This window comes from Lissotriton helveticus, chromosome 10 (assembly GCF_964261635.1).
Source record: "Lissotriton helveticus chromosome 10, aLisHel1.1, whole genome shotgun sequence".
In the NCBI taxonomy this organism is placed as follows: domain Eukaryota; kingdom Metazoa; phylum Chordata; class Amphibia; order Caudata; family Salamandridae; genus Lissotriton; species Lissotriton helveticus.
In genome coordinates, this window is record NC_136071.1 from 342,580,801 (window position 1) to 342,607,663 (window position 26,863).

Sequence of the window (26,863 nt, forward strand, 5' to 3'; positions counted from 1 at the left end):
TTTTATAGCCTAGTCATTCTTGCCTTTACAGAGCGGGGTCTCACAGTTCCTGAGCTAGGTCCAGGAGAGGTGAGGTCTGTTCCCCGGACAAACTGGGTGAGTACATACTGTCTTATAGGGCGTTTTTAATGCCACTGGAGAGTCCCCTTTTGGGCACAATGAGTTTTCTAACAATATATCCATCTTTTGATTGTTATTATAGATGTATGAAACACCAGTTGACACAGAGAAGCACTAAACAGATGCCGGAAAACCATATCCTTTTATGTCATTATGATTTACTCTCACATGTTAGTTATTACACGCAGTAGCATCTACTAGATAGAACAGAGGCCCTGAAGAAAGCCTAGGGTCCTATTCCCAAGAGGCTGAAACATGTTGGCCCCCATGCAGGTATTTGGTTAAACTGCATTTAGTTCTGCACTGTTCTTGTTTTTAATAGGAAGAGGCAGTTTCATCAATAAAAAGGTTCTGCTATCGGTACTCTATCCTATTTTAGATTCACCACTTTCACAGTTTTTGTTTGCACTGCACTTAATCTCATCAGATCTATAGCATTTGGTCCAGAAGTGATTGTTGCTTCGAAGCCCTTCTCTCTGATAAGGGTACGATCCTTGTCTCAATGATCTAGAGACATCTGACCCTTGAAGGATGACCAAATGATAATATTGATCATACAATCCTTTGATGGGAATCCTGAATGTGTTTCCACCACAATCACTACTGATTTACTCTTGTGATTTTTCCGGCCCTGAGTCAGAACTAGTGAGTCTAGACAAACCCTGGTTGTACTAATTTAGACATCCAGCTTTTTGATGCAGAGGTTCCTATTTTCCTCCTTTTCAGACCCCTAGGTTTTGTGTTGTTAATGTAATGATTGAGAGGAGTTTAACCTAGGCTAGTCTTTAACCGCTACCGCGCTAGCGGGTTTTCCCCGCTGTGCGCTGATTTTTGAAAAACGCGCGGTTTGTGACAGCCAGCTCGTCATCCGCGTAGTGCAGGTAACGCCCATGACGAGCTGGCTTTGTCATCCGCATCGAAGGGGTTAAATACTCCCCAGACCCTCCACCACCATGTTTGTTGTTTGTACTGTTTAATGAAGCCCTCACTGACATCCTTTTGGGCACCTGGTCAAGGCCCAACACAGGGGGTCCTGTGGATAGAATGATTGCCCAACGCCTCTGCCTGGCCCCGGGCGACCCCACTTTCCTCTCCCAACACCCCACCCCTGAGAGCTTGGTGGTCCAAGCCTCCACATCCAAAGGCGCATTCCCTAACACACCACTTGATAGGGAATCCAAAAAGCTGGACCATGTTGGTTTTCTTCCTCCAGCTTGGGACTGCGTTTGGTAAAACTGCATGTCTGTTGGGCCGTTACACCCGCTCTATGTGGGATATGGTGGCGCAAGTGCTGCCCCAGTGCCCGGAAGAGGCCCGCCCCGTACTCTCTTGTGCAGTTGCAGAGGGGAGAGACGCAGCAAAGTTTACCATTCGCTGTGGACTGGATACCACAAATCGCTAGGCAGGACGATTTCCACGCCGGTAGCCCTTCAATGCTATGCCTGGCTGAGATCGACTGTTTTTTCAGGGGATGTCCAATCCACTCTTAACGAAATGCCTTTTGATGGTCGTCGCCTGTTCGGCGACAAGGCAGACAACGCTCTAGAGGGCTTTAAGGACTCTCGGGATACGACAAAGTCCTTGGACCTCTCCACCACCCGCCCTGCGCGGTCTGCTTTTCGCCCCTTTCGTGGCTATGGAAGAGGTGCCCGGCCACATCCCGCCCAGAGCCACAGGCCTGCGCAAGCTGTCCAGCCCCTGCACGGCCAGGGACGTGGGAACTACCGCCGGGCTTCTGGGTGCCTGTGGGCGGGCCTTTCCACCACAGTCCCCTCTGCAGCAGCCTCCAAACCCTCCTAGTCCGACCTTTCAGGGCCACCAATCGCCAGTAGGTCGCATAATTCACCATCACCTCCCCCACTGATGCACCATCAGGTCGGAAAGGTGGGTTTTGCAAACAGTCTGAAGGGCTACTCCCTCCCCTTCGAGACTACCCCTCCATCCATGCCACCTCAGCACTATCGCATGTCGGAGGATCACTTGGTCCTACTCCAACAGGAAGTTATGGCTCTCTTGGACAAGGGAGCCATCGAACGAGTACCTGCCCCAGAAGTATGTCGTGGTTGCTACTCCCACTACTTTCTGGTGAACAAGGACAAAGGCCTGCATCCTATCTTGGATCTCAGGAACGTCAACCGCTTCCCTTGGAAGGAGAAGTTCAAAATGTTGACGCTAGCTCAGGTCCTGTCTGTCCTGGACCCTGGTGACTGGATGGTAGCGTTGGACTTGCAGGATGCCTATTTTCATATCCCCGTCCTGCCAGCCCACAGGTGTTACCTACGATTCACCATATGCCACAAGCATTTTCAGTTTTCAGTGCTCCCCTTCGACCATACCAGCGCCCCTTGAGTGTTCAGGAAAGTGATGGCGGTGGTCACAGCTCATCTGCACAGATCAGGGGTTCCAGAGTTCCCCTATCTCAACGACTGGCTGTTGAAGGCAGGCTCGCCCCAGGCTGTTGTCTCCCACTTCTTCATCGGAGTGGTTCTGGACACTACACAGTTTCGGATCTATCCCCCCAAACAGCGAGTCCGGGATATTTGGGGATATTTGGGCTATTTTTCTGATCTTTCAGCTTCTATCCTGGGTTTCAGTCAGAATGACCCTAAGGCTACTGGTCCTCCTGCATCCTGCTGGTGTACCATGCACAATGGCATATGTGGGCTCTGCAGTGGGACCTGAAGTTCCAGTGAGCTCAACAGCAGGGGAACCTGTCTGATTGCGTCCAGATGTCGGAGGGCACTGCACACCAATTGCAGTGGTAGCTAACGAACCAGGATTGGGTCGACGGCAGATCCCTCTCTCTTCCCCAACCAGAGTTCACAGTGGTGATCGATGCATCACTTCTGGGATGGGGCGGGCACATGGGGTAGGTGGAGATCAGAAGCCGCCTGTGGTCTCCGGCGGAGTTAGGGCTCCACATAAACCTTCTGGAGCTTCAGGTTATCCGTCTAACACTAAAAGCATTCCTTCCCTCTGTCCAGGGAAGAGTAGTACAGGGTTTCATGGACAAAACCACTGCCTTGTGGTAGTGCAACAAACGGGGCAGGGTGGGGTCGTGGACCCTATGTCAAGAGGCTCTTCGTCCCTGCACATGGCTGGAACATCAGGGCATATCCCTGGTGGTTCAACACCTGGTATGTTCCCTGAACGCCAGGGCGAAAGAACTCAGCCTCCGGTGCATGATGGATTAGGAATGGCGTCTTCACTCGGAGGTGGCGCAATGTCTCTTTCAGCAGTGGTGAGAGCCTTGGTTAGATCTGTTCGCCACCGAAGAGAACGTGTAATGTCAGCAATTCTGTGCATTGGAATTTCCAAGATGGTACTCACTAGGCGATGCTTTTCATTGCGAGTGGCGTTACCGTCTTCTATACTCCTTTCTGCCTATACCACTTCGACCCAAGAGTGCTGAAGAAGATCAAGCGCGACTGTGCCCAAGTCATCCCTGTGGCTCCGGATTGGGCATGAAGAGTCTGGTATCCCGAGCTGTTGCACATGGCCATCGATCCTCTGATCTGACAGCCTCTTCGGGAGGATCTTCGGTCACAGCAGCAGGGGACGGTCCTCCACCCGAACCTGTCCAGCCTCCACCTCCTTGTGTTGAGATTGAGCGGCAACAGTTGACAGCCTTTGACCTTCCTCCCGAAGTCTGTGATATTATCTTGGCAGCTAGGCGTCCCTCCACTAAGATGGTATACTCCTGCAGATGGAACAGATATGTGGCATGGTGCACAGCAAAGGCTGTGGATCCCCTTTCTGCCCTTCTTTCTGAGGTTCTCTTGTTCCTCCTATCTTTGGCCCAGCAGGGCTCTGGGCACTCTTAAAGGCTATCTCACAGCCATTCTAGCCTTTCTTAGGCTTCCTGATCAGCCTTCTCTTTTCAAGTCCCCTGTTGTAAATCGCTTCCTTAAGGACATTACTCCTCTTTTGCCTCCTGTTCCCTTCGTAATGCCTCAGTGGGACTTGAACTTAGTTCTTACCTACCTTATGTGCGCTTCCTTAGAGCCACTTCATAACTGTCTTCTCAGAATTTTTACTTTAAAGACTGCCTTTCTGGTTGCCTTCACCTCTGCTCGCAGGGTGAGTGAGCTCCAAGCACTTTCTTCCAAGCCTCCTTTTCTGGCTGTTAAACTGGACATGGTCGTCCTCGGAACCAGACCTTCCTTTCTTCCCAAAGTGGTTATTTCTTTCCACATTAGTCAAGCCATCACTTTGCCCGCCTTCTTTCCGCCTCTGCATCCTTCTGAGGAAAAGAGGCGCCACCGTCTGGATCCAAAAGGTGCGCTTTCCTCTTAATTGGTTGGCACCAAACACTTCCGGGTGTACGACCAGCTCTTTGTTAGTCAATTGGGCGCCAACAAAGGTCGGGCCATGCACAAACTGACCATCTCTCGGTGGGTCGTTTTGTGCATTAAAGCTTGCTATTCTTTGGTAAAGAAGGAGCCTCCAGTGGGATTACGCACCCATTCCACTATGGCGACGGCAGCTACCACTGCTTTGGGACGGGGCGTTCCCCTCAATGACTTCTGTCAGGCAGCTACATGGGCATCTCTGCACACGTTCACAAAACACTACTGCCTGGACAGCCAGGTCCAGAAAGACTGCATCTTTGGTCGTTCTGTTCTCCCGGACTTTCTGGTGTGAACTTGGTTCGCAGACCCACCTCCGGGGTTGGTATTGATGGGGTATATATTCTATGCTAAGGAATCTATAACTGTCTCTTTCAACAAGTTACTTACCTTGGTAATGATATATAGACCTAGATTAGTTATAAATTCCTTACCACCCCACCCATCCTCCCCGTTCTGCGAACTGACTTCTAGGGTTTGGGAATTCTTTTCAGGGCCCTAGTTTTGTGTACCAATGGTCAGTCTCTTGCGTGGCTCTGCACTTCTGGCCTGGAATGTGGTGTAAAAGAACTGACGTCCGTGCACGAGGGCGGCGTCTAAGTAGCTACAGCGCTGTCATCCCAGCAACTACAACTAACGCAGAGCCGACCGACGCCACCTTTCAACGGGCAGGCGTACTGCTGATGAAAAATTCTCCAGATCCAGTCTGACGCCTGGGGGTAATTCTAAGGTAAGGAATCTATAACTGATCTATGTCCTTTACAGATATATAGTTACCGAAGGTAAGTAACTTGTTCTTTATTTGCCCTTCAGCCTAACACAGTATTTTATCACAATAAAGTATGCGTAAGAACTCACCTTTTCTTCGATCCAAAAGTCATATCTGACTTTCAAATGAACCAGGCCTTTTTGATGCTTTGAATCTCCTGGAATTCAAACTCCCCAGCAATAAGGTCACTTCTTACCTTGCCGCCTGAAAGTAATTGACCCCATTACTGTAATTCATAGGGAGCCATGCGAGATTTGGAGAGACCACACATTACTTATTTGACACTGATTCATAATCATCACTTTGATGGGTGTGCAGTCTCTACCCAACTTGCTAGCATGCGTTCTTTGGTGGGTCTACCGTCTCTACCCAACTTGTTGGCCTGAGTTCTTTGGTGGGTCTGCCGTCTCTACCCAACTTGTTGGCCTGAGTTCATTCTCATTATTTTCTAGTGTTTCCTTCTAGTTTGCAGTCTTCAGGGTTTGTGGTGAAGAACTTGCTACCCACTTCAGATGCTATTGAATATCAGTGGAGGTTCCATGATGAAGACAAATAAACACTTATTTGTAAATCTAGTGGTCAATCAGTGGTATGAATTAATAAACAACTCCCCACTTTCCAAGCAAGGAACATAACAGGTAAATGTTGAAGTAGCAGACCTTCTTGTCAAAATTAACCACCTTAACAAGCACTGCTGTGCAGTCTGGCTCAGTATGCATTTTCGATTCTTTAGGAGTAGTTTCAAAACACTTGTGTTAATGAATGTGGATTTCCAACCAGCTCTCCCAATATAGCAGGGCTTTGTATGAGGATAGGTTCCTTATGTTTGCATCTAGCTGAGACATTTGCTCAAAACCTGTGGGTTCAGATGTTCAAAATAACAATCAAAGACAAGAAGCCAGTGCTATGTTGAGGCATTGATACCATTTTAGTAATAGTTTGATATTGTGCACCTCTATTCCCTGAGCTGCATTTGTTATGATGGCGTCTAGTTACCCATATTCTAATGCTAACAATCGCAAAGTGCTGCCCAGGGGTTACATGCTTTCCAAGGATACATCCAGGAAACCACTGAGTTCCTACAGTCTTCTTTTCTAGCACATCTTCTTTTACCCAGAGGCTCATTTAATTATTTTGGGCTTACCTAGCTTCTGGTGCCTCAAACCCATTTTATGCTTTGCCTTCAGATAACTGCCTACGTTCATTCATGGTTAATACTTACTTCACAGTTTCGCATGGCGTAGTAACAGCTCCCCAAGTGTTCTTTTGTTAGCGGGGTTTCTGATGCATGTACTTAAATGTTCAAACTAAAGTAATAGTGTTGCTCCGAACATTATTATGCAATCCTTACATATTTTTGCTACAGCAACCTTGAAAGTAATATTGTGTAGCTATTTGTTTTGTTAATAAATGACCATGGTGGTGATTTGGGCAGTCATAATCCAACAACTTTTGGCTGGTCATTATCCAATATTTAGTTCACTACCCATATATGATTGATTGGGTGCACCTGGAATCCCAGTCATACATGTGAGCAGAAAAGCATTCTTGCTTTACCCATAGCAGAGTGTAGACTACAGAGAAGATGAGAGAAGTGCCAGTGGGAGGAATTATCAGACATACTGATTGCCAAAGCTGCAAAAATGTGTTCCTTCATCCATTATCATTCTCAACATTGGCATGTTTTATGTATCATATTTTTTCCTGAGTTTTACCAACTGTTTGTATATAAAAGGGTGACTGCACATGTCAATTAGACCAATATTACCCATGGGTCTAAATATGCCAAAGGATTTATGGCAAAGTGAATTTAAGTAAAGAAGTACGGTGATAGAGTTCAAATATGCTGCAGTGATGCACACGATATTGTAAATGTGTACCGTGGTTTGTAACCATCAAGAATGAGACCTTAGGATGTCTGCTGGTGCAGGCTACTGTTGCCTGGCCTGGGTGGGTCACCCTTTGTGTTCCAGAGGGATAGAGAGCGGTAAGCTAGCTACGGAAATGCTTCTCCAATCTCTCTTCAGTCCTCGGTATGAAAATCCCTCCTCTCAATGCAGAATATTAGATCAATGTTAGTAAAAGATTTGGGGGCTTATAACCGGTCTTTGTACTGGATTAACTTTATATATAGAGAGAGGAGAGACAGTAGGAACAGAACTAAGTGGATCGATAATGCCACCTAATAACTGGTAACGGAATGTAAAAATGTGCCATTATAGCAATGCACAAACAGAGATGGTCTTGGTGAGTCCTCGCTTCCATCTTGTGTTTCTGATTTGCTACGATTGCCCGAGATGCACCAGGACTGAGCTCTGTTCTTTTGTCCTATTTGCGTGTAGTTGTCTTTTTCTATTTTAATTTCTCATTGATGTTGTTTAATTTGCCATTGTTCATCAACGTTTTGCTTTTGTTTTTGTGATTTAAACTCACCACACATTTGTCTCCATTTAGGCAAAAATAGAGAAAAAGCCAGAATCTGTGGGGGCACCCCGAAAGCCCGCCGCCCCCCTTCCAGTAACTAGAACAGCCACCACTAAAACGACTGTCTCGAAAGAGACTGCACAAAAAGATACTAATGGGAGAGTGAGTGTGTTTTCTTTTAAGACATTTGCCTTGTTAAGAAGAAAGTGGAGAAAACTGATTTTTCTCATTTTTTCTGTTCAGACTCCGTTGTTATACTTTCTTCTTTTCAGTGTTGCACAATTTTTCCTCCTCCCATTTTTTTCCCTATACCCCTGTCCTATCACCCTCTGTATTCTAGTTGGATTCAATTCTAATTGTTGTATCAGGTAATTATTGATTTGCTAATCAAAGGACTCCTTTTCATGGTTGACCGGTAATGAGTGTGTGCTGCTCTTTGCCTCAGTTAATTACTATTTATTATTTGTGTTTATCTGTTGCCTTATATGCCTAGACATTCTGTATCATACCCACTTTTTTCATTTTTTAAGCTCCTATATAAGGTCGCCATTTTCAAATTTAAAAACAACTGTTGTAAATTAATATAGTGTATAACACTTTTCTGTTAGTCGAAACTGGTGCAATTCATGCACTCGAAACAACATGCAATCCTTAGCAGCACCACTATCTCCTTGAATGTTAATGCCTTTGTCCGCATGGTTGTCAACATGTACACGTAGTGCTTTCTCAAGATTGTATTTGAGATGCTGCATTTCAATGCGGTCCTGCCACTTAAGGGCTCAAACCCTAATTTCTGTTACTAGCCTTTAAGACTTGGAGAAAACAATTGCCTTTCAACATCAACAAATACGGGCTTGGGAAGAATCGATCTTGCCCCTTCTAGCATTGGGTCTACCACTTTGCCCTGCTTTTGAGGCAGGGGCAAAATTATCTCTGTCACCTATTGCGCACAATTAATACATCTTTTAAGCAATTAATCAGTGATCTAATCTTGAAATAATTTATCTGAAAGAGACAATTTAGTGATAGATTCCTTACCTTAGAATATCCCCAGGCGTCAGACTGTATCCGGATTTTTTTTGCGTAGCAGTACCCTTGCGCGTCGGTAGGCGTCGTCTGCGGCTCCGCGTCTGTCGTCGGCGTTGTGATGACGTCGTCGGAGTACTTAGACGCCGCCTCCGCGTGCTGACGTCAGTTCTTTTTTTTTTTCGCGCCAGCAGCGCAAATCTGGAAAAAGTGGTACCTTAGTCATTTTTTGACTAAAACTTTTTACGATCCTTTTTGATCATTCTTTTGAGTCTTCGACTCCGAACAGTGCCGGTAGGGATGCCAGGTTTTAAGCCTTGTGAGGATTGCGGACCCTCACCGTCGGTGTCTCCACTGTCTCGGCGTCTATCATGACGACAAGACCTGCTCTGACTGCCGGGCCCTGACTGCGAAAGCTAGGCAGGAGCGGTCCCGCAAGCAACTCAAGCTCCGGCAGTCGGCCCGCGCCGTTAAAGGTCCCAGTCCGTACGGAGGTCGAGGGACTGGTCGCAGGAGCGGAGCCACCTTAGCTCTGGGAGTCGACATCACTCCGCAGGGTCGAAGTCGTCAGGTAAGCACAAGAAGTCGAAGAGACGTCATCATTCTTCCGACACCCTCCGGTCCCTGGGCCACACGCGACGCCGGAGGAGATCGAACGTTTCCTCATGGCCATGAGGTCTCTCACTCCTCAGACGGGCTCCCTGGCGCCTTCGGGCCCAGCGGACCCATCTGGGGGCCCCAGCGGGTCAGGGACTTCGGCCCCGACGCCGTCCGGTGCTTCGGCCCCGACGCCGCCGGCGCCTTCGGGCTCGGCGCCGCAGAGCCCCACTGGATCCGCTTCTGGATCCAGGTCGTCGCCGGTTGACCTAACGACCTCACCGGCGCCGGTCCCTCAGGTGTCACCTCCAGCACCGTCTTCGGGCGGCGCCGTCCCCGATGCCTCCCTCGATCCGGTTCCGGCGCCGGAGCGGTGTCGCTGGGCACCGCTCTCGACGCCGTTTGGATAGTTATACTTCAATGAGCCGGCCCCATCATTTGACACCCCTGAGTACCAGGAGATGGATGATGAGGAGTATTGGGAGGGGTCTGAGGACCCTCTGACACGGGAGTGTCAGTCCCAGGAGAACTGGACAGGTGGACTTGGGGATGCCAGTGGTCTGGACACCTTGCCAGACATTGGTTTTGTCTCACCTCCTACTGTGGCTACGGAAGAGGGGGCAACCTACAGTGTGGTGCTGACGCGGGCGGCCAAGGCCTTGGGCCTTGAACTCCCCGTTGCGGCCGTGAGGACTAACCTCCTCACTGAGGTCCTTAAACCGCAGTCAAGCTCGGCTGAGCCTCTGCTGCCATTTAATGAGGCCTTGACCGACGTTCTTTTGGGCACTTGGTCCAGGCCCGCTACAGGTTCGCCTGTAGATAGGAACGTGGCCAGACGCCACCGCCCGGCCCCGGGCGACCCTGGTTTCCTGTCCACCCACCCCACCCCTGAGAGCCTGGTGATCCAGGTCTCCAATTCCCAAACCGCATTCCCGTCGGCTCCGCCTGACAGGGAATCCAAGAGGTATGAGCAGTACGGCAAAAAAGTATTCTCCTCCGTGAGTCTGGGACTGCGGTCTTCCAACACTGCATGCCTTTTGGGCCGCTACACCCACTCTCTGTGGGATACGGTCGCGGACGTGCTGCCGGAATGCCCGTTGGAGGTACGAGCTAAACTCAGCCAGGCCCTTGTGGAGGGCCGAGATGCAGCGCGGTATTCTATCCGGTGTGGGCTGGATACCACCGACTCACTGGGCAGAGCGATGGCAACGACGGTAGCGATTCGTCGCCACGCCTGGTTGAGGTTCGCCAACTTCTCTGCCAATGTCCAAAATACACTCATGGACATGCTGTTTGATGGCCGTCGCCTTTTTGGCGACAAGGCAGACCATGCGCTTGAGCGCTTTAAGGACTCCAGGGCTACGGCCAGGTCCTTGGGCCTCTCGGCCCCGCACCAGCAAATGGGTGCCTTTCGCTCCTTTCGTGGCCACGGAAGGGGCGCCCCCACACGTGCTGCCAGCCACGCACCGCAGACTAACATCCAACGCGGTGGCGCCCGTGGAAACGGCCGTGGAGGCGGTCGGGGACAACGGCGAGGCAAGTCCACACACTCCCGCGAAGCATCCGCCTCAAAACCCTCCTAGTCCGTGCATCAGGCCCATGTGACGCCAGTGGGGGCAGGCTTCCCCATCACCTCCTCCACTGCGCACTGTAACGTCGGACAGGTGGGTGCTGCAAATCGTCCGAAGGGGCTACTCCCTCCCCTTCGAGGCGACCCCTCCAGCCATGCCACCGCAATACCACCGTGTATCGGGGGATCATTTGCGACTTCTGCAGGAGGAAGTTACGGCCCTATTGGCCAGGGGGGCCTTCAAGCGCGTTCCTGGGCCAGAAGTAGGGTGTGGTTGCTACTCCCGCTACTTTCTGGTACACAAGAAGGGCAAAGGGGGCCTACGCCCTATCTTGGACCTACGGAACGTCAACGGCTTCCTCCGGAAGGAGAAGTTCAAAATGCTGACACTGGCTCAGGTCTTGGCTGCCCTGGACCCAGGAGACTGGATGGTAGCGTTGGACTTGCAGGACGCTTAATTCCACATCCCCGTCCTGCCTGCTCACCGGCGCTACCTGCGGTTCACGGTTTGCCACGAGCACTTTCAGTTTACCGTGCTCCCCTTCAGCCTTGCAAGCGCCCCACGGGTGTTCACGAAAGTGATGGTGGTGGTCGCAGCTCATCTGCGCAGGTTAGGGGTTTCAGTCTTCCCCTACCTCGACGACTGGTTGTTGAAGGCGGGCTCGCCCCAGACAGTCGTCAGCCACCTCCAGACGACGGCAGACCTCCTGCACCAGCTGGGGTTTTCCATGAATGTGCCGAAGCCACACCTGTGCCCCTCTCAGAAGCTCCTCTTCATCGGAGCGGTTCTCGACTCGGCGCAGTTTTGGGTTTATCCTCCCGAACAGCGGGTCCGAGATATTCAGGCTCTGATTCCACTCTTTCAGCCTTTATCCCGGGTTTCGGTCAGGTTGACGCTGCGGCTTCTGGGGCTGATGGCCTCCTGCATCCTTCTGGTGCATCACGCCCGGTGGCGGATGCGGGCTCTGCAGTGGGACCTGAAGTTTCAGTGGGCCCAGCATCAGGGCAACCTGTCCGACCATGTCCTGATCTCGGAGGGCACTGCGAGACAGCTGCAGTGGTGGCTCGCGGACCGCGATTGGGTCAGCGGCAGATCCCTCTCCCTTCCCCAACCGGAGCACGTAGTTGTGACAGACTCGTCCCTCCAGGGCTGGGTAGGCCACATGGGAGAGACGGAGATCAGAGGCCTCTGGTCTCCGGCGGAGTCCCGGCTCCATATCAACCTTTTGGAGCTGAGGGCGATTCGTCTAGCACTGAAGGCATTCCTCCCCTCTGTCCGGGGGAGTGTAGTGCTAGTGTTCACGGACAACACCACCGCCATGTGGTACTGCAGCAAACAGGGCGGGGTGGGGTCGTGGACCCTTTGCCAGGAGGCTCTGCGCCTCTGGCAGTGTCTGGAACATCAGGGCGTGACTCTGGTGGTTCAACAACCTGGCAGGTTCTCTGAACGCCAGGGCGGACTAGCTCAGCCGTCGGTGCATGATGGATCACGAATGGCGTCTGAACTTGGACGTGGCGTAAGGCCTCTTTCAGCAGTGGGGAGAGCCTTGGTTAGATCTATTCGCCACCGAATAGAACGCGCAATGTCATCAGGTCTGCGCATTGGAATTTCCAAGGCGGCACTGGCTCGGAGTCGCTTTTTGTCGCGAGTGGAGTTGTGGTCTGTTGTACGCCTATACCACTTCTGCCCAGAGTGCTGAAGAAGATCAAGCGCGACCGGGCCAAAGTCATCCTTGTGGCTCCGGACTGGGCACGAAGGTACTGGTATCCCGAGCTACTCAGTATGTCATTCGATCCCCTGGTTCGTCTGCCTCTTCAGGAGGACCTTCTGTCGCAGCAGCAGGGGACGGTCCTCCACCCGAACCTGTCCAGTCTCCACCTCCATGCTTGGAGATTGAGCGGCGACAGTTGAGGCCATTTGACTTGCCTCCTGAAGTCTGTAATGTCATTCTGGCAGCCAGGCGTCCCTCCACAAAGTCGGTATACGCCTGCAGGTGGAACAGATTTGTGACATGGTGCACAGCAAAGGCTGTGGATCCACTTTCTGCCCCTCTTTCTGAGGTTCTTCTCTTCCTTCTTTCTCTTGCCCAGTAGGGCTCTGCTCTGGGCACTATCAAGGGCTACCTTTCTGCCCTTGCAGCCTTTCTAAGGCTGCCTGATCAACCTTCTTTGTTCAAGTCCCCTATTGTAACTCGTTTTCTGAAGGGCATCACACACGTTTCCTCCTGTGCCTTTCGTGATGCCCCAGTGGGACTTGAACCTTGTACTTACTTATCTAATGTGTGCTCCCTTTGAGCCACTCCATAACTGTCCTCTCCGTCTTCTTACTTTGAAGACTGCTTTCCTGTTTGCCATCACCTCTGCCAGGAGAGTGAGTGAGCTCCAGGCTCTTTCTTCCACACCTCCTTTCCTCTCTGTCCATCCGGACAAGGTTGTGTTGCGGACAAGACCCTCTTTCCTGCCCAAGGTTGTCACTACCGTCCACATCGGGCAGTCCATTACCTTGCCCACCTTCTTTCCGCCTCCGCATCCCTCGAAAGAGGAAGAGAGGCTCCACCGTCTGGACCCAAAACGTGCGCTCTCTTACTATCTGGATCGCACACGCCAGTTCCGGGTGTATGACCAACTCTTTGTTGGTTACGTGGGCGCTAGAAGGGAAAGGCGGTGCACAAGCGGACCATCTCTCGGTGGATCATCTTGTGTATCCAGGCATGTTACTCCTTGGCTAAAAATGAGCCCCCTGTTGGATTGAGGGCTCATTCCACTCGGGCCACGGCGACTACCACTGCCCTGGGCCGGGGAGTGCCCTTGCAGGACATTTGCCAGGCAGCTACATGGGCCTCGCTGCACACGTTTGCAAGACACTATTGCCTGGACAGTCAAGTCCGGAGGGATGGCTTCTTTGGCCTTTCCGTCCTCCAGGACTTTCTGGTGTGATTGTTGGTTCGCAGACCCACCACCGGGGTTGGTATTGCTGGGGTATCTATTCTAAGGTAAGGAATCTATCACTAACGTGTCTTTTTCAGATGCAGAAGTTACTACTTGTGTAACGATATATCTGTGAGAGACATTAGTTAGTGATGGATTCCTTACCGACCCACCCATCCTCCCCGTTCTGCGAACCGATATCTAGGGTTAAGGTCATCCCCTTTCAGGGTCCTAGTTTCAATGGCACCAGTGTTGCTTTTTTAACATGGCTCTGCGTTTCTGGCGCAGAAAAGCTGTGCCTAAGAACTGACATCAGCACGCGGAGGCGGCGTCTAAGTACTCCGACGGCACTCACGACGCCGACGACGGATGCGGAGCCGCAGACGACGCCTACCGACGCGCGAGGGTACTGCTACGCAAAAAATGTCCGGATCCAGTCTGACGCCAGAGGATATTCTAAGGTAAGGAATCTATTACCAACTAATGTCTCTTACAGGTATATCGTTACACAAGTAGCAACTTGTGCAATTAGGATTTTTTAGAGAATGTACTGGAGACACTAAAGACATATCCCAGGGAAATTGTGCTGTTCCCCACTCGGTGACCATAACGTAAGAGTAGCCAATGTTTCTTTAATGTACGTTTATATGCAGCAGTATAACGTTTTTTTTAAATATTTGTCTACTTTTGTGTCTTTTATTGATTCATTTGCGGTCTTCAATTTTAATTATTTTCTGTGATCATTCTTGACCTATTCAAACTCTAAGCCTGAATTTACTGGCTCTTTTTCTAGCTGCATGTTTGCCACTTCTATCCAGCAATTGTGTGGTTGGGTACTGGAGCTCTATTCTCTTTAAATGTTTTCTAAAGAAACATACAGCATGGTTCAAATAGACTTTGCACACAAAATCAACCTCTCAGCTTCAGGATGTTGTTACATCGTTGCTGGTCCATTTTTATTAGGACTTTTAGCCATGTCTGTTTGCTGAGGGGTGTACTGTTTTTGTGGACATTGATGCTTCCCGCTTCACTATTCTGGGGTTTATTTCTCCTTAAAATGGATTCATTCTCAGATAAGGGTAGAGCAAAAAAGTCTTCTAATATCACAGAGAATTCCAGGCAGGAGCATATTGTTCACAACATCCCTAAACTTGGTCAATCACGTAAGTTTGGTCCAATAACATAGTATGTTAGTCTAAGCACCCTCATCTCCATATTGCTGAGTGAGAAACTGCCACTCCAGGTAGCCTATTCTAACAGCTGTTCAAAAGTGTGTGAATCTTTGAAAGATCACTTTTAGAGAAGTCTTATTTATTTGTATACCTTGTCCTCCAGCATTGAGTCTACCATAGATTTATTCATATGTGATCTTCCCTTCTCCTTCGAGAAGCTGGTTTATGTTGTTACCCCAGGTACTTTTGAATTTAGAATGGGGCTGGGCTTTGAGTTCATTCATTCATTGGCTTGCAGGAAAATCGCCCAAATTATGTGTAATGAACCTAACAAAACAGTTTATGTGGCTTTTAGAAAGGTATTCAGTGGTTTAATTTTTTTATGACAGATGCCACCGGTAGAAAATTGTTTTAGGTAACATCAGGGTTTTTTTTTCTTCTGAGTCTTTTTATTGTGCATTTTAACCAAATACATGATAGCTGCGACCACATTAACAAGAACATAGCACTAATTCCCTGTTAAATCGACAATCTAATGATAATTCTTTTTCTCACATTGCGGCGATAGGCTCAACTCTTTACCTATGTTACATAATAGATGTATCAAACAGTCCCAAACCATTGTCCCCCACACTATCCCACCCCTCTGCAAAAAATAAATGAAGGATGAATAAGAGAACCTGCGAACAGTGGTCTCTGGGTCAGATATGTGTCCATCGACTTTTTGCGTTTTACCAGTGATTGGCTGGTCCAGCCAGATGTTCCCTCAATTCAAAGCTAAAACTGAAACAGGTGCATGTCAGGTAGTGAAGGTGGGCAGACCGCCAAGGGAAGGCCTCTTCTCAGATAGGCGACCAGTGGGCCCCATTTATTTTCGACATTTTTATATTCATCCCTAAAGATATTAGCCATCTTTTCCATGGTCAGAATCTTCCAGAGGCGAGAATGCCACTGTGAAAGGGCCGGTGCTGCCTTTTTTTTCCCAGGCCGCTGCAGTAGTTATCTTGGGTGCTCCTAAGCATGCCCCTATGATAGCTCTATCTGCCCTGGTTTGGTGCTCTAGCTCTAGGTCCCTCAGGCCAAGTAGGGCCCCCTCCAAGGTGATCAGAATAGGTGATAAAGGGGAGGTACAGCCCCTTTTGGGATGTGGTCACCTCAATAGTGGTCACAGGCCACCGGCGCAACACTTCACTGAGGAACAAGGAAGAAAGATATGAGATGACGAAGAATTATACTGGAGTGGCACTTTTATTCGTTAAATCACAAGTATATCAATAAAATGCATTTCATTTCATGTAGCTAAGCAAAAACCATTAAGAAGATCGGACTTCACTCCGTCCGGAATAAATGCTTGATGACAAATGCTCAAAATTTCATAAGACAATCTGGAATAAGAACCTAATAAAAGACATGTTTAAATCAGCTTAGAGATTCAAAAAGACACAGGATACATTCTATGAAAATATAGCGCCCAGTAACAAGCTTTTCTGAAGAGAATTATCTATGCATGTTTAACATTTTAAGAGACCCAAAATGCAAGGGACTAGGATCTTCAAAAAAAGGCACAATTGGAATTAGTTAGGGAAAATAGAACACATTCTATAAAAAAATCTAGTCCCTGGAGGCACCTAACTAGGGAGACTAACCATATAAAATCAAATCATTTAAAGAAACCTTAAATGCAAGGAATTGGGTGTGGATGGAAAATACAGAGTATATTCAAAAGCTAAAAAAGGCAAAAGGTTATCAGATTGGGAGGTACCACCTGAGTTAAAAGGCGTTTGAAGTCCCAAATCTGATAAACGGCCGGCCGGAGAACCCACGCATGTGATGGTCACAGCAGCAGAGTTCTAGCTTCTAATTACAGTGTTAGATCTAATATACCTGAACATTTTCAGAACTGACACTGTGCTGACGCCCTTTCTGATGCACTTTCTGACGCACTTTCTGGTGCAGGTGGCTTGACCACATGTCCTAGGACACGGAAATGGTCAGGTGGCTCAACGGTTGGTTGGCCTTGCTCGACCGCAAGACATAAACAAAGAACATCTTGTCACGTACATATCTCTAAAAATATATGTGAGAGCGGAACTTAAGACAGGTGCTAGCTACTATTGCAAGATGTTGTGGCTTTATTTCTTGCTAGTTATCTTTCAAAATATTTTAGCAACAGTCCACGATGTACCAGTTTGTACCAGCTGGGCCTGTGTACGTGTGTTTGGTTGTTGGTCTTGAAACCGTGGAAAATTACTGTACACTGTGAATGCCCAACTTACCTCGTTGTTTTCAGCGCAACACAGTGCATGTTTGAAATTCGGACCTAGTGGAGTTTAATATGAATGCCTGATAACATAAGATGGCGGCCTTTGGCCTTTGGCTTAGGCCTGTATGCAGAGGGTTCATGACATTTGTGGGCTTTCATTTACTGATAGTATATGGTGAAAATTGGTCATTTTTAGAATATTTTCAGATCTTGTCGAGTAGGGCCCACATCAGACCTTCATCCTATCAAGGCCGATCAAAAATGCTCTTTCTGGTGATTAAATGGTAGAACGTGACCGGGTATCCCAGCATGTCCTTCATATGTAATAGGATCTTCTGATAAAAAGGACGTATCGTCGGCTAATCCCACCAAATATAAGAGAAATCTCCTAAGAGACCGCAGCCCCTCCAACATAAGTCCGAAGTCTCTAGGAAGATTTTTTTGAGTTTGGTCGGATATAGGTCCCAATCAAAGAGAATCTTCTAGTGTGCTTCCCTTAGGTCTAACATATGGTAATCCTTGGCCACGTCCCTCCACAGGCGCTTCCACTCTGCTGCTGATATCTCTCTCCCTGCCCATTGATCCCATGCCTGCATGTACCGGGGTCTCGGTGCATGTGTGGTATTGAGAAGAAGATTGTATAGAATGGATATCACACCACTCCTTGAGCCTACCCTCTGCACAAATTCCTCTATCGGTGTCTTCTCCCGCGTAGGAGCCTCCCCAACCTGGGGTTGTAATGCCCAATGTTTTAGCTGTAGGTAATGAAAGTGTACACTTGGTGGAACATTAATATCTCTCTGACAACTGTCAAACGTTAAAATATAATTATGAAAAAGGTTGGAGAGCATCAGGCACCCTCCCTCCTTCCTTCCAGGCATCAAAGGGACCCTCATGGACCGCCGTGGGGAATGCCGGGTTAAAATGGAGCGGTTTGTATGGTGAGGGGAATGAGGACCAATCTCGGGTTCTAGATACCTCATCCTAGACCTTGTGTGGGGGTGCTCAGGAACGCATTTGGCGGTCTATCGCACTTAGGTTTCCATATTAAGTCCCATATTATTCTACCCACTGTTGCTCTGTTCATGTGGAGCCAATGCTTTTCAGATTCTCTTTTGGACCATTCTGTCAGAATTCGTAATTGGGCCGCTAAAAATATAGCTCAAAATCGGGAAGCGCCACTCCTCCCTCGCATCTTGGGCGTCGTAGTGTGTGGAAGGGGAGCTGAGCTCTGCCGTTTTGCCAGATAAGATGAGTAATGGAAGTGCGTAATCTGAGCAGAAATCCCCTATCTAGGTCTATCGGTAAAGCCTGGAACAGATATAACAGTTTGGGCAGGACAGTTATTTTGATAGCATGGGTACGACCCAACAGGATATAATGAGCAGCTTCCAACGTTTGAGGTCATGTTTGATTTGCAGCAGAAGTGGGGGGTAGTTGGATTTAAATAGGTCTTCTAATCTTGGTGAGATGGACGCCCAGATAGTTCAATGAATGCTTAGTCCATTGGAGCGAGGTGAGCTCCCTAAGCCTGGTAGTTTCGCCCAGCGGGAGTGTGAGATTCATAATAAATGACTTCGACAAGTTTATTTTAAAGCCGGATACCGCTTTAAGTTCCACCAATTCCCTTTATAGTGTTTGTATTGATTGTGCAGGGGAAGTGAGGGATAACAGCACATTGTCTGCGAAGAGAGATATCTTGTGTTCCTCGCCCCAAAGGGAATACCCTGGATATCTGCCACCGCTCTTACTCGAAGCACCAAGGGTTCAATGCTCAAGGCAAAAAGTAAAGGTGACAGCAGGCAGCCCTGTCTTGTCCCCCTTTCTAGGGAGAAGAGAGCCGATGAAATCCCATTGACCTGAACTCTGGAGCGGGGAAGCACGTAGTTAGCCCTGACCATATCAATAAATGGCTTGCCGAACCCAAAGTGTTCTAGTTTGAGAAAGAGAAACACTCAGTTCACCCTGTCAAAAGCCTTCTCCGCATCCAGAACCACCACCATCACCGCCGGTATCTTGAATTTGGATGCTTTCTCAATCAGATGCAGGGTCCTACGGATGTTGTTGTGGGTCTGTCTGCCCTTTATAAAGCCAGATTGATCAGAGTGGACTAGGCCGGGCAGCAGATCTTCCAGCCTTGCCGCCAACATCAAAGAATATAATTTGGCATTCCGAATCAGGAGCTCTGAGTCTGTATGAGGCAAAATTTTGCGGGTTTTTCCCAGGTTTATAAATGACCGAAATAACAGCCTCTGCCATGGATAGCGAAGTTGTTGTGCCTTCCGCCATTGCATTAAAGACTTTTGTAAGTTGTGTGATGATATCCCGGGCGAATGTTTTGTAAAAGTTGGCTGTTAAACCGTCCGGACTAGGAAATTTGTTAGATTTAAGTGCCACAATCGCCTTACAACCTCCTCCTCCGAGATGGAGGCATTAAGAATGCTTTGGGGTGTAAACAAAAACAAGGGAACCCAAATAGGATTGGTCAGGGACCTTGGGAACTAACTTTTTACAGGAGACAGTGGTCCCTGGGACACAAAAGGAATGTGTATATAATGAATATAGCTCCAGTCAGTACTATATTTGTGCCAGTATACAGCCGGATAAAGGCAATTTTAATATGCAAAATAGTTGAGAAATAGAACAAAATTGCGAGTCAAATAACAGTGGGATACAAGCCTCTATCCATAGACCCACATATAAATAGACAAACAAAGTAAAATGGCTCAGGCAGTTTGTGTTTATTTCTATAGAGCAATACATAAATTGTGAAACAACAAATAGAGAGGTCAGGTTTACACAATATCGAAGGCGTTTCGATTCTTATCTATAAGATATTGGATTATCATCAGGACTATCAGATAAAGTGCCTGAACAGTTGCCTGTAATTTACTGTACATTAAATATGAACAAAATAGGGAGAAAAGGGGGGGAGAAGGAAAAAACAACGTAAAAGGTGGTGAATCAGGGATTGAATATGCAGATAATACACAGAACATTCTGTATGGCATGTTACATGGGTAGCAATAACTAGTAGGGAATATGCGTGAGAAAATGGCGTTGTCTATAATTCTATAAGTCTATAGATCTACATAGGACAAACAGCACAAAAAATACGGATCAGGATCTGCCAGCACAGGAGCAGACTTCGCTGCAAAATACCAAATGCCCCGTTGGGAGAGCATTTTGAAACTTGTGGCCACACTGAAGAATAATTTCCTGCTGGACAATAGTGAGTGTGGTCAATATGCCCCCGAGAGGAGCTGACCGCTGCCAACTGCTCAACAAAGAGGAATTGAAATGGATTTTGAGGGCGGGCAGTATCCACACAGGTCTGAACCGACTTGAAGACTGGACGACACTGCTGTAATTCGATCCCTGTGTCGATAAACTGTGTAACAACCACCTTGATTTTTATAACATCAGTTCACATATTGGCATTAACTATGTAGAAACTGTATTTCTACCCCACCTGCTTAACAATGCTGACAGCTAGTCACTATATATTTTGAAACGGTACTCGTATCAATGACAAACTTCATATTTGTCAGAAACAATGTACACTAGGCACACCTGATTCTACCATATACATATTTAATCTGTAATTTTTGATCTAGACATGCTTTCACCTTCTGTATAACACCGGCAATTCCACTGATTGTGTATTCACAAAAGTCACTTAATATGTGCAACTATCACGTTTCCAAGTATATCCTGCTGCTTTTATTCTCTTGACTTTATCACATAAGTCTCTGAACAGTGTCATTAATTTTTACCCTTTGTAGTAATTTCCGTAATACCATTGTTCCATGCTGTCACCTACTGCCTGTATTCCCTAAATTTCCACTCCAAGATGGCCGCCCGTTCCACTGGTCACATGATTGCGCCCATGCATCTCGCTCATCCCCCCACAACTGCTCTGTGACCTCTTCCGGTAGTCACATGACCACTTAGCCGCTCTCCTTAAATCCCCGCCTTATACACAGATTGGTCCCCTCGGATTGCAACCATACGCCGCGTAGAAGCTGCATTAGAGGTAAGCACTCGCTCTGCGTCCCACTCCACCCGTATTTTGAACACGAGAGAAACAGACACCTAATCCAGATTTATCCCTCCAGGCCCATCGATTGCCAACCTGGACTCCCCCCTCATTGACAGCATCACGAGCATTGCTCTCGTACGGTGGTAAGAATCCCCGTGTCTTGCTCCGACATAGGCAACACCGCGCTCCTGCCCACTTCTAATTACTTCTCCCTCCCCTCCAGGCTGCCATATCCGTTTCACTATGCCATAAGTTCTAAGCATGGCCATTCTGGTCTTCTATCCTTAAGACTCCGTCCCTGAGTCATGGTAATTACGCCGACATCAAACTCCGGCCTTCCATGGTAAGCCAACTTCATACTTTTACCTGATTACCGCTGTCATGCCCCGCTACGGGCCAACACCGCCTCCTTTCTTCTTCAGGTCAATGCGCCTCGCCTGCAATCCTGATACATTATCTACTGCCCTCAAGTACAGGGCCACACTGCAGGTATTGAGATTTATGCTTTTGGCGGCACATGAGCGTGTAGAAATCATTCAGCTCAAGAGCACGCAGACAACAGCCGTTACCACAGAGTCTTTCATTGTGCACACCACTATTTTGGCACTTTGCTTCCTAGCGTCACAGTTTGATTACTCAATGCGCGAGCTTGCCTAATGCATGGACGTGATGACCACTCCCACAGACACCCCGACTGTCTGGATTGTAGACACAATGCCATTTTCTCACGCATAATCCCTACTAGTTATTGCTACCCGTGTAACATGCATTTCAGAATGTTCTGTGTATTATCTGCATATTCAATCCCTGACTCGCCACCTTTTACATAGTTTTTTTCCTTCTCTCCCTCCCCCCCCCTTTTTCTCCCTATTTTGTTCATATTTAATGTACAGTACATTACAGGCAACTGTTTTCAGGCACTTTATCTGATAGTCCTGATGATGATCCAATATCTTACTATCTGTATCGAAACGCTGTCGATATTGTGAAAAGGTGACCTCTCTATTTGTTGTTTCACAGTTTATGTATTGCTCTATAGAAACAATCACACACTGCCTGAGTCGTTTTACTTTGTGTTTTATATGTAGGTCTATGGATACAGACTTGTATCCCACTGTTATTTGACTCACAATTTTGTTCTATTTCTCAACTATTTTGCATATTAAAATTGCTCTTATCCGGCTGGATACTGGCACAAATATAGTACTGACTGGGGCTATATTCATTATATACACATTCCTTAGTCACTATCGTCAAGGAGTTCTCCAACCCCAACACCGGCACCAACGACATCACTCCGTCACAAGACCTCTGCGACTCCCTCGCCTCGTTCTTCCACCGCAAGTTCGCCGACATCCACAACAGCTTCGGCGCCCCACCCACGCACCCAACTGTCGAAACCAACGCCCCCCACCGCCACCCTTCGCACCTGGACCACGGTGACCACCGAAGACACAGCCCGCACGATGAACACCATCCACTCCGGATCACCGACCGACCCCTGCCCACACCACGTCTTCAACAAGGCCGACTCCACCATCGCACCCCAACTCCGGAACATCATCAACGCCTCCTTTAACACCGCCACCTTCCCGGAGAGCTGGAAGCACGCCGAGATCAGCGCCCTCCTGAAGAAACCTACAGCGGACCCCACCGATCTCAAAAACTTCCGCCCCATTTCGCTCCTCCCTTTTTCTGCTAACGTCATCGAGAAGATCGTCACCAGACAGCTGACCGCCTTCCTCGAGACAAACGGATCCCTCGACCCCTCGCAGTCCGGCTTCAGAGCCAACCACAGCACCGAGACCGCCTACCGCAGCCACCGACGACATCCGGACCCTGCTCGACAAGGGGGAAACAGTGGCCCTCGTCCTCCTGGACCTCTCCGCTGCGTTCGACACGGTCTGCCACCGCACCCTAGTCCAGCGCCTCAGCAACATCGGTATCCAAGAGTAGGCCCTGGAGTGGATCATCTCGTTCCTCGCTGGAAGAACACAAACAGTCCGCCTCCCCCGTTTCGCTCCGAGGCCACCGAAGTCATCTGCGGCGTCCCGCAAGGATCTTCACTCAGCCCCACCCTCTTCAACATCTACATGAAACCTCTCGCAGCCATCGCACGCCAGCACAACCTCAACATCATCTCTTACGCCGACGACACCCAGCTGATCCTCTCCCTCACCAGAGACCCCGACACCGCCAGAACCTGCCTACACGAAGGGATGAAAGACATCGCCGAGTGGATGAAGGACAGCCGCCTGAAACTGAACTCGGACAAGACGGAAGTCCTCATCCTGGGCTCTTCGCCCTCCGCCTGGGATGACTCCTGGTGGCCCCCAGCCCTGGGCACCGCACCCAAGCCAACCGACCACGCACGCAACCTGGGCTTCATCCTGGACCCCTCCCTCTCGATGACCAGACAAGTCAACGCCGTCTCCTCATCGTGCTTCAACACCCTGCGTATGCTTCGCAAGATCTTCCGCTGGATCCCGACCGAGACCAGGAAGACTGTCACCCAGGCACTCGTCACCAGCCGACTGGACTACGGAAACGCCCTCTACGCCGGAACCACAGCCAAGCTACAGAAAAGACTCCAGCGCATCCAGAACGCCTCCACCCGACTCATCCTGGATGTCCCCCGACGCAGCCACATCTCCAGCCACCTGAGTAACCTGCACTGGCTCCCCGTCGACAAGGGGATCACGTTCCGGCTCCTCACCCACGCACACAAGTCTCTCCACGACCTGGGCCCCAAGTACCTCAACGACCGCCTGACCTTCTACACGCCCACCCGCCAGCTACGGTCCACCAGCCTCGACCTCGCAGCCGTACCACGCATCCGAAGAGCCACCGCCGGAGGAAGATCCTTCTCTTACCTGGCTGCCAAGACTTGGAACTCCCTCCCCATCCACCTTCGGCTGACCCAGGACCATCTCGCCTTCAGGAAACAACTCAAGACCTGGCTGTTCGAGCAGTAGCATACCCCTCCCCCCAAGCGCCTTGAGACCCTCCCGGGTGAGTAGTGCGCTATACAAATGGCATGATTGATTGATTGATTAGTGTCCCAGGGACCACTGTCTCCTATAAAAAATTGTAAGCCTGGGGGACCTTTGGGAGCTTAAGCAATTGTAAGTAGCGGCGCTGTGCCGCCTCATCAAGATATTCCCTAGTGTACAGCTCCTTGTAAAACTCCCCGAAGACTGTAACCTTGTCTGCATTGGTATTTATTAGTGTTCCCCTGGAATCCAATATTCCCCCAATGTATTCTTTTTCCCTCTTTTCCCTTAACTGTCGAGCAAGATGAGAGCCTATCATGATACCCTGTGTATAGGAGACCTGGCGCAACCGCAAGAGGGTATACTCTGCTCTATTGAAGTATATAGCGGTTAGCTTCCCCCTTAAGTCATGTAGTTTGCACTGTAAGGGGTGGGATGGGTTCTGTTTGTGATCTTTCTCAGTTGCCTCCAGTTCCACCTCCAGAGCTTCTCTTTCTCTAGCCCTCTGTTTGTTTAGCGCCAAATTAAGTTTCAAACACTTCCCTCTTATGACCGCCTTAAACGCGTCCCAATTATTCAGGGGAGAAGTATCCTGTGGTTTGATTCAGAATGAAGATTTCTGTGATAACCCCTCGCAGGTCCTCCCTCATTAGTTTGTCTCCTGTCAGGGAGACTGGGAAGTACCATCCTGGTGTCCTGGAGGCACCCTGTCCCCATTTTAAGCTAATCGGGACTAGGCTATGGTCTGATATAGAGATCGGTAAGATTTTTGCATCTTGAAGGGACCCCAGTAATCCTGGACTTAATAAAAATATAATCCAATCTCGAGTACGTTTGGTGTACATGAGAGAAGAAAGAGTCTTTGGTGTCCGGGTGAACGTTCCGCCATGCATCTAATAAACCCAAAGCTTGTATGGAGTGTTTAACAGATTTAGAAAAACTGCCTGTGGGTGCTCTGTGTGGATGGGTTCTGTCCTTGTCTGCATGCCACGTGAGGTTGAAATCCCCCATCAGTATTATCGAGCCCTCCGCTAATCCACCCAGCACACTAAGCAAGGAAGACTGGCTGCCCTGTATTAGGTGCATCTGCTGATATGCACGTACACAGACTTCCTTTCAGAAAACACTTTACCATGATAATCCTCCCACCCTTTTCGGACTTTATGGCTTCAAGTTGAAATTTAGCGAAGCTGTGAAAGAGTAAAGCTACCCCCCTGTGCTTCGTGGCCGCTGAAGATCTGTAAATTAGAGCATAACTTTTGTGGTGCTATCGTAACTCCTCCTCCCGCTTTAAGTGCGTTTCCTGTAGGGCAACCACTTCAAAGCAGTGATCAGATAAATATTTCCAGACATTTTGATGTTTGAGGGTTGAATTTAAGCCATTTTATGTTCCAGGAAGCTATTGCTATTGGCATAGTTCCAAATTGAACCCTGCCTGCACAGGCTGGACCTGAAACCACAAACTCAACATCCCTCTAGATTCAACTACTAAGGGAAAAGACATGGTTCCTTCAAATCTTCAAAGCGATATTCAAGCCAATGAAGCTGCGTACCCATGGACCCTAAGAGACCAAACTTTGTCCTCCGAACCCCACCCCAACAATTAACATAACTAATTAACCAGAACCTCTGCCGGGAAGCCAGTGCTTCTGGGCCATAGAGTTTTGGGCAATAGGGTTTGTGCTGTAGGGCGTTTGGTCCTGATCCAGGGCCCAGGCTGATATTCAAAATCAAACCTCGATCGCCCAAAGCATCTTGTAGGCTTGCAGAGTACGAGACTAGGTGTTTAAAGAAACATTAAACTCACCAGCTGACCCTTCAAAACACACAGAGCTAGTGCTCCGTACTGTGGCTTTTATACTCCGTCGAATTCCCCCCTCAGTTCAACGTTACAGGAAACCCAGATGGGATACTTATAGTGCTTGGAGTGGCGAACCATTCAAACTCACGTGCCACTGCGAAGACTTGTTGCTCTTTTTCCCCTTGGAGGGGCCTTCCATAAGGTCCTCTGACCCCGGTGGGAGCCCCTCAAGTCTCGGAACTTCCTCTAGCTCCGTAACATGCTTATTTTTACCGTTTAACTAAAAGGATACGTCCATCTGTATTTAATTTTGTCCGCTCTTAATTTCGTGGTGAGGGATCGAAATTGCTGCAGTCGAAGAAGATTTGAGGGTGCCAGATCCTGGTAGAGGGAGCTGCAATAGCCTTGGAATGCAATCGTATCCTTCTTCCTAGCCGCCTGCAAGATGGCCTCCTTCACTTTAAAGGAGAGGAGCTTTACCAGAACATCGCGCGTGCGTCGCTGCTCTACGCTGGGCTGGGGTCCCATTCAATCTTTATCTTCCTCTGGTTTGCCACCAGGATTTCCGCGAAGAGACCTTCAAGAAATGCCTCCAGGTTTGGACCCTCCGCCCCCTCCTCCAGATCTTTAATCCTGATGTTGTCTCTTTGTGCTCTGTTTTCAAGTTCTTTGGTCTTTCACAATGCTGATTGTAATTGGGTGTGCAGCTCTTGCATTCCATCCTAGGAGGCCGACACTCTCTTATCTAGATCCTGAGCTTGCGCCTCGACCTCCAGTACACGTGTGCCCACAGATTCCAGATCCTGCTG

General features: G+C 48.8%; 1 protein-coding gene across 31 annotated transcripts in view; it reads left to right on the forward strand.

Annotated features, from left to right (window-relative positions):
• Positions 1–26,863, forward strand: part of MAP4 (microtubule associated protein 4) — a 1,839,191-nt gene that overhangs the window by 1,533,160 nt on the left and 279,168 nt on the right. For 27 of the 31 annotated variants that reach the window (XM_078662502.1, XM_078662520.1, XM_078662498.1 and 24 more), the window contains one exon: positions 7,693–7,824. The exons of the other annotated variants lie outside the window; for them this stretch is intronic. In XM_078662502.1, coding sequence (XP_078518628.1) covers positions 7,693–7,824 — 132 coding nt within the window. The remainder of the gene's footprint in view (positions 1–7,692; positions 7,825–26,863) is intronic. 31 annotated transcript variants of the gene reach the window in all.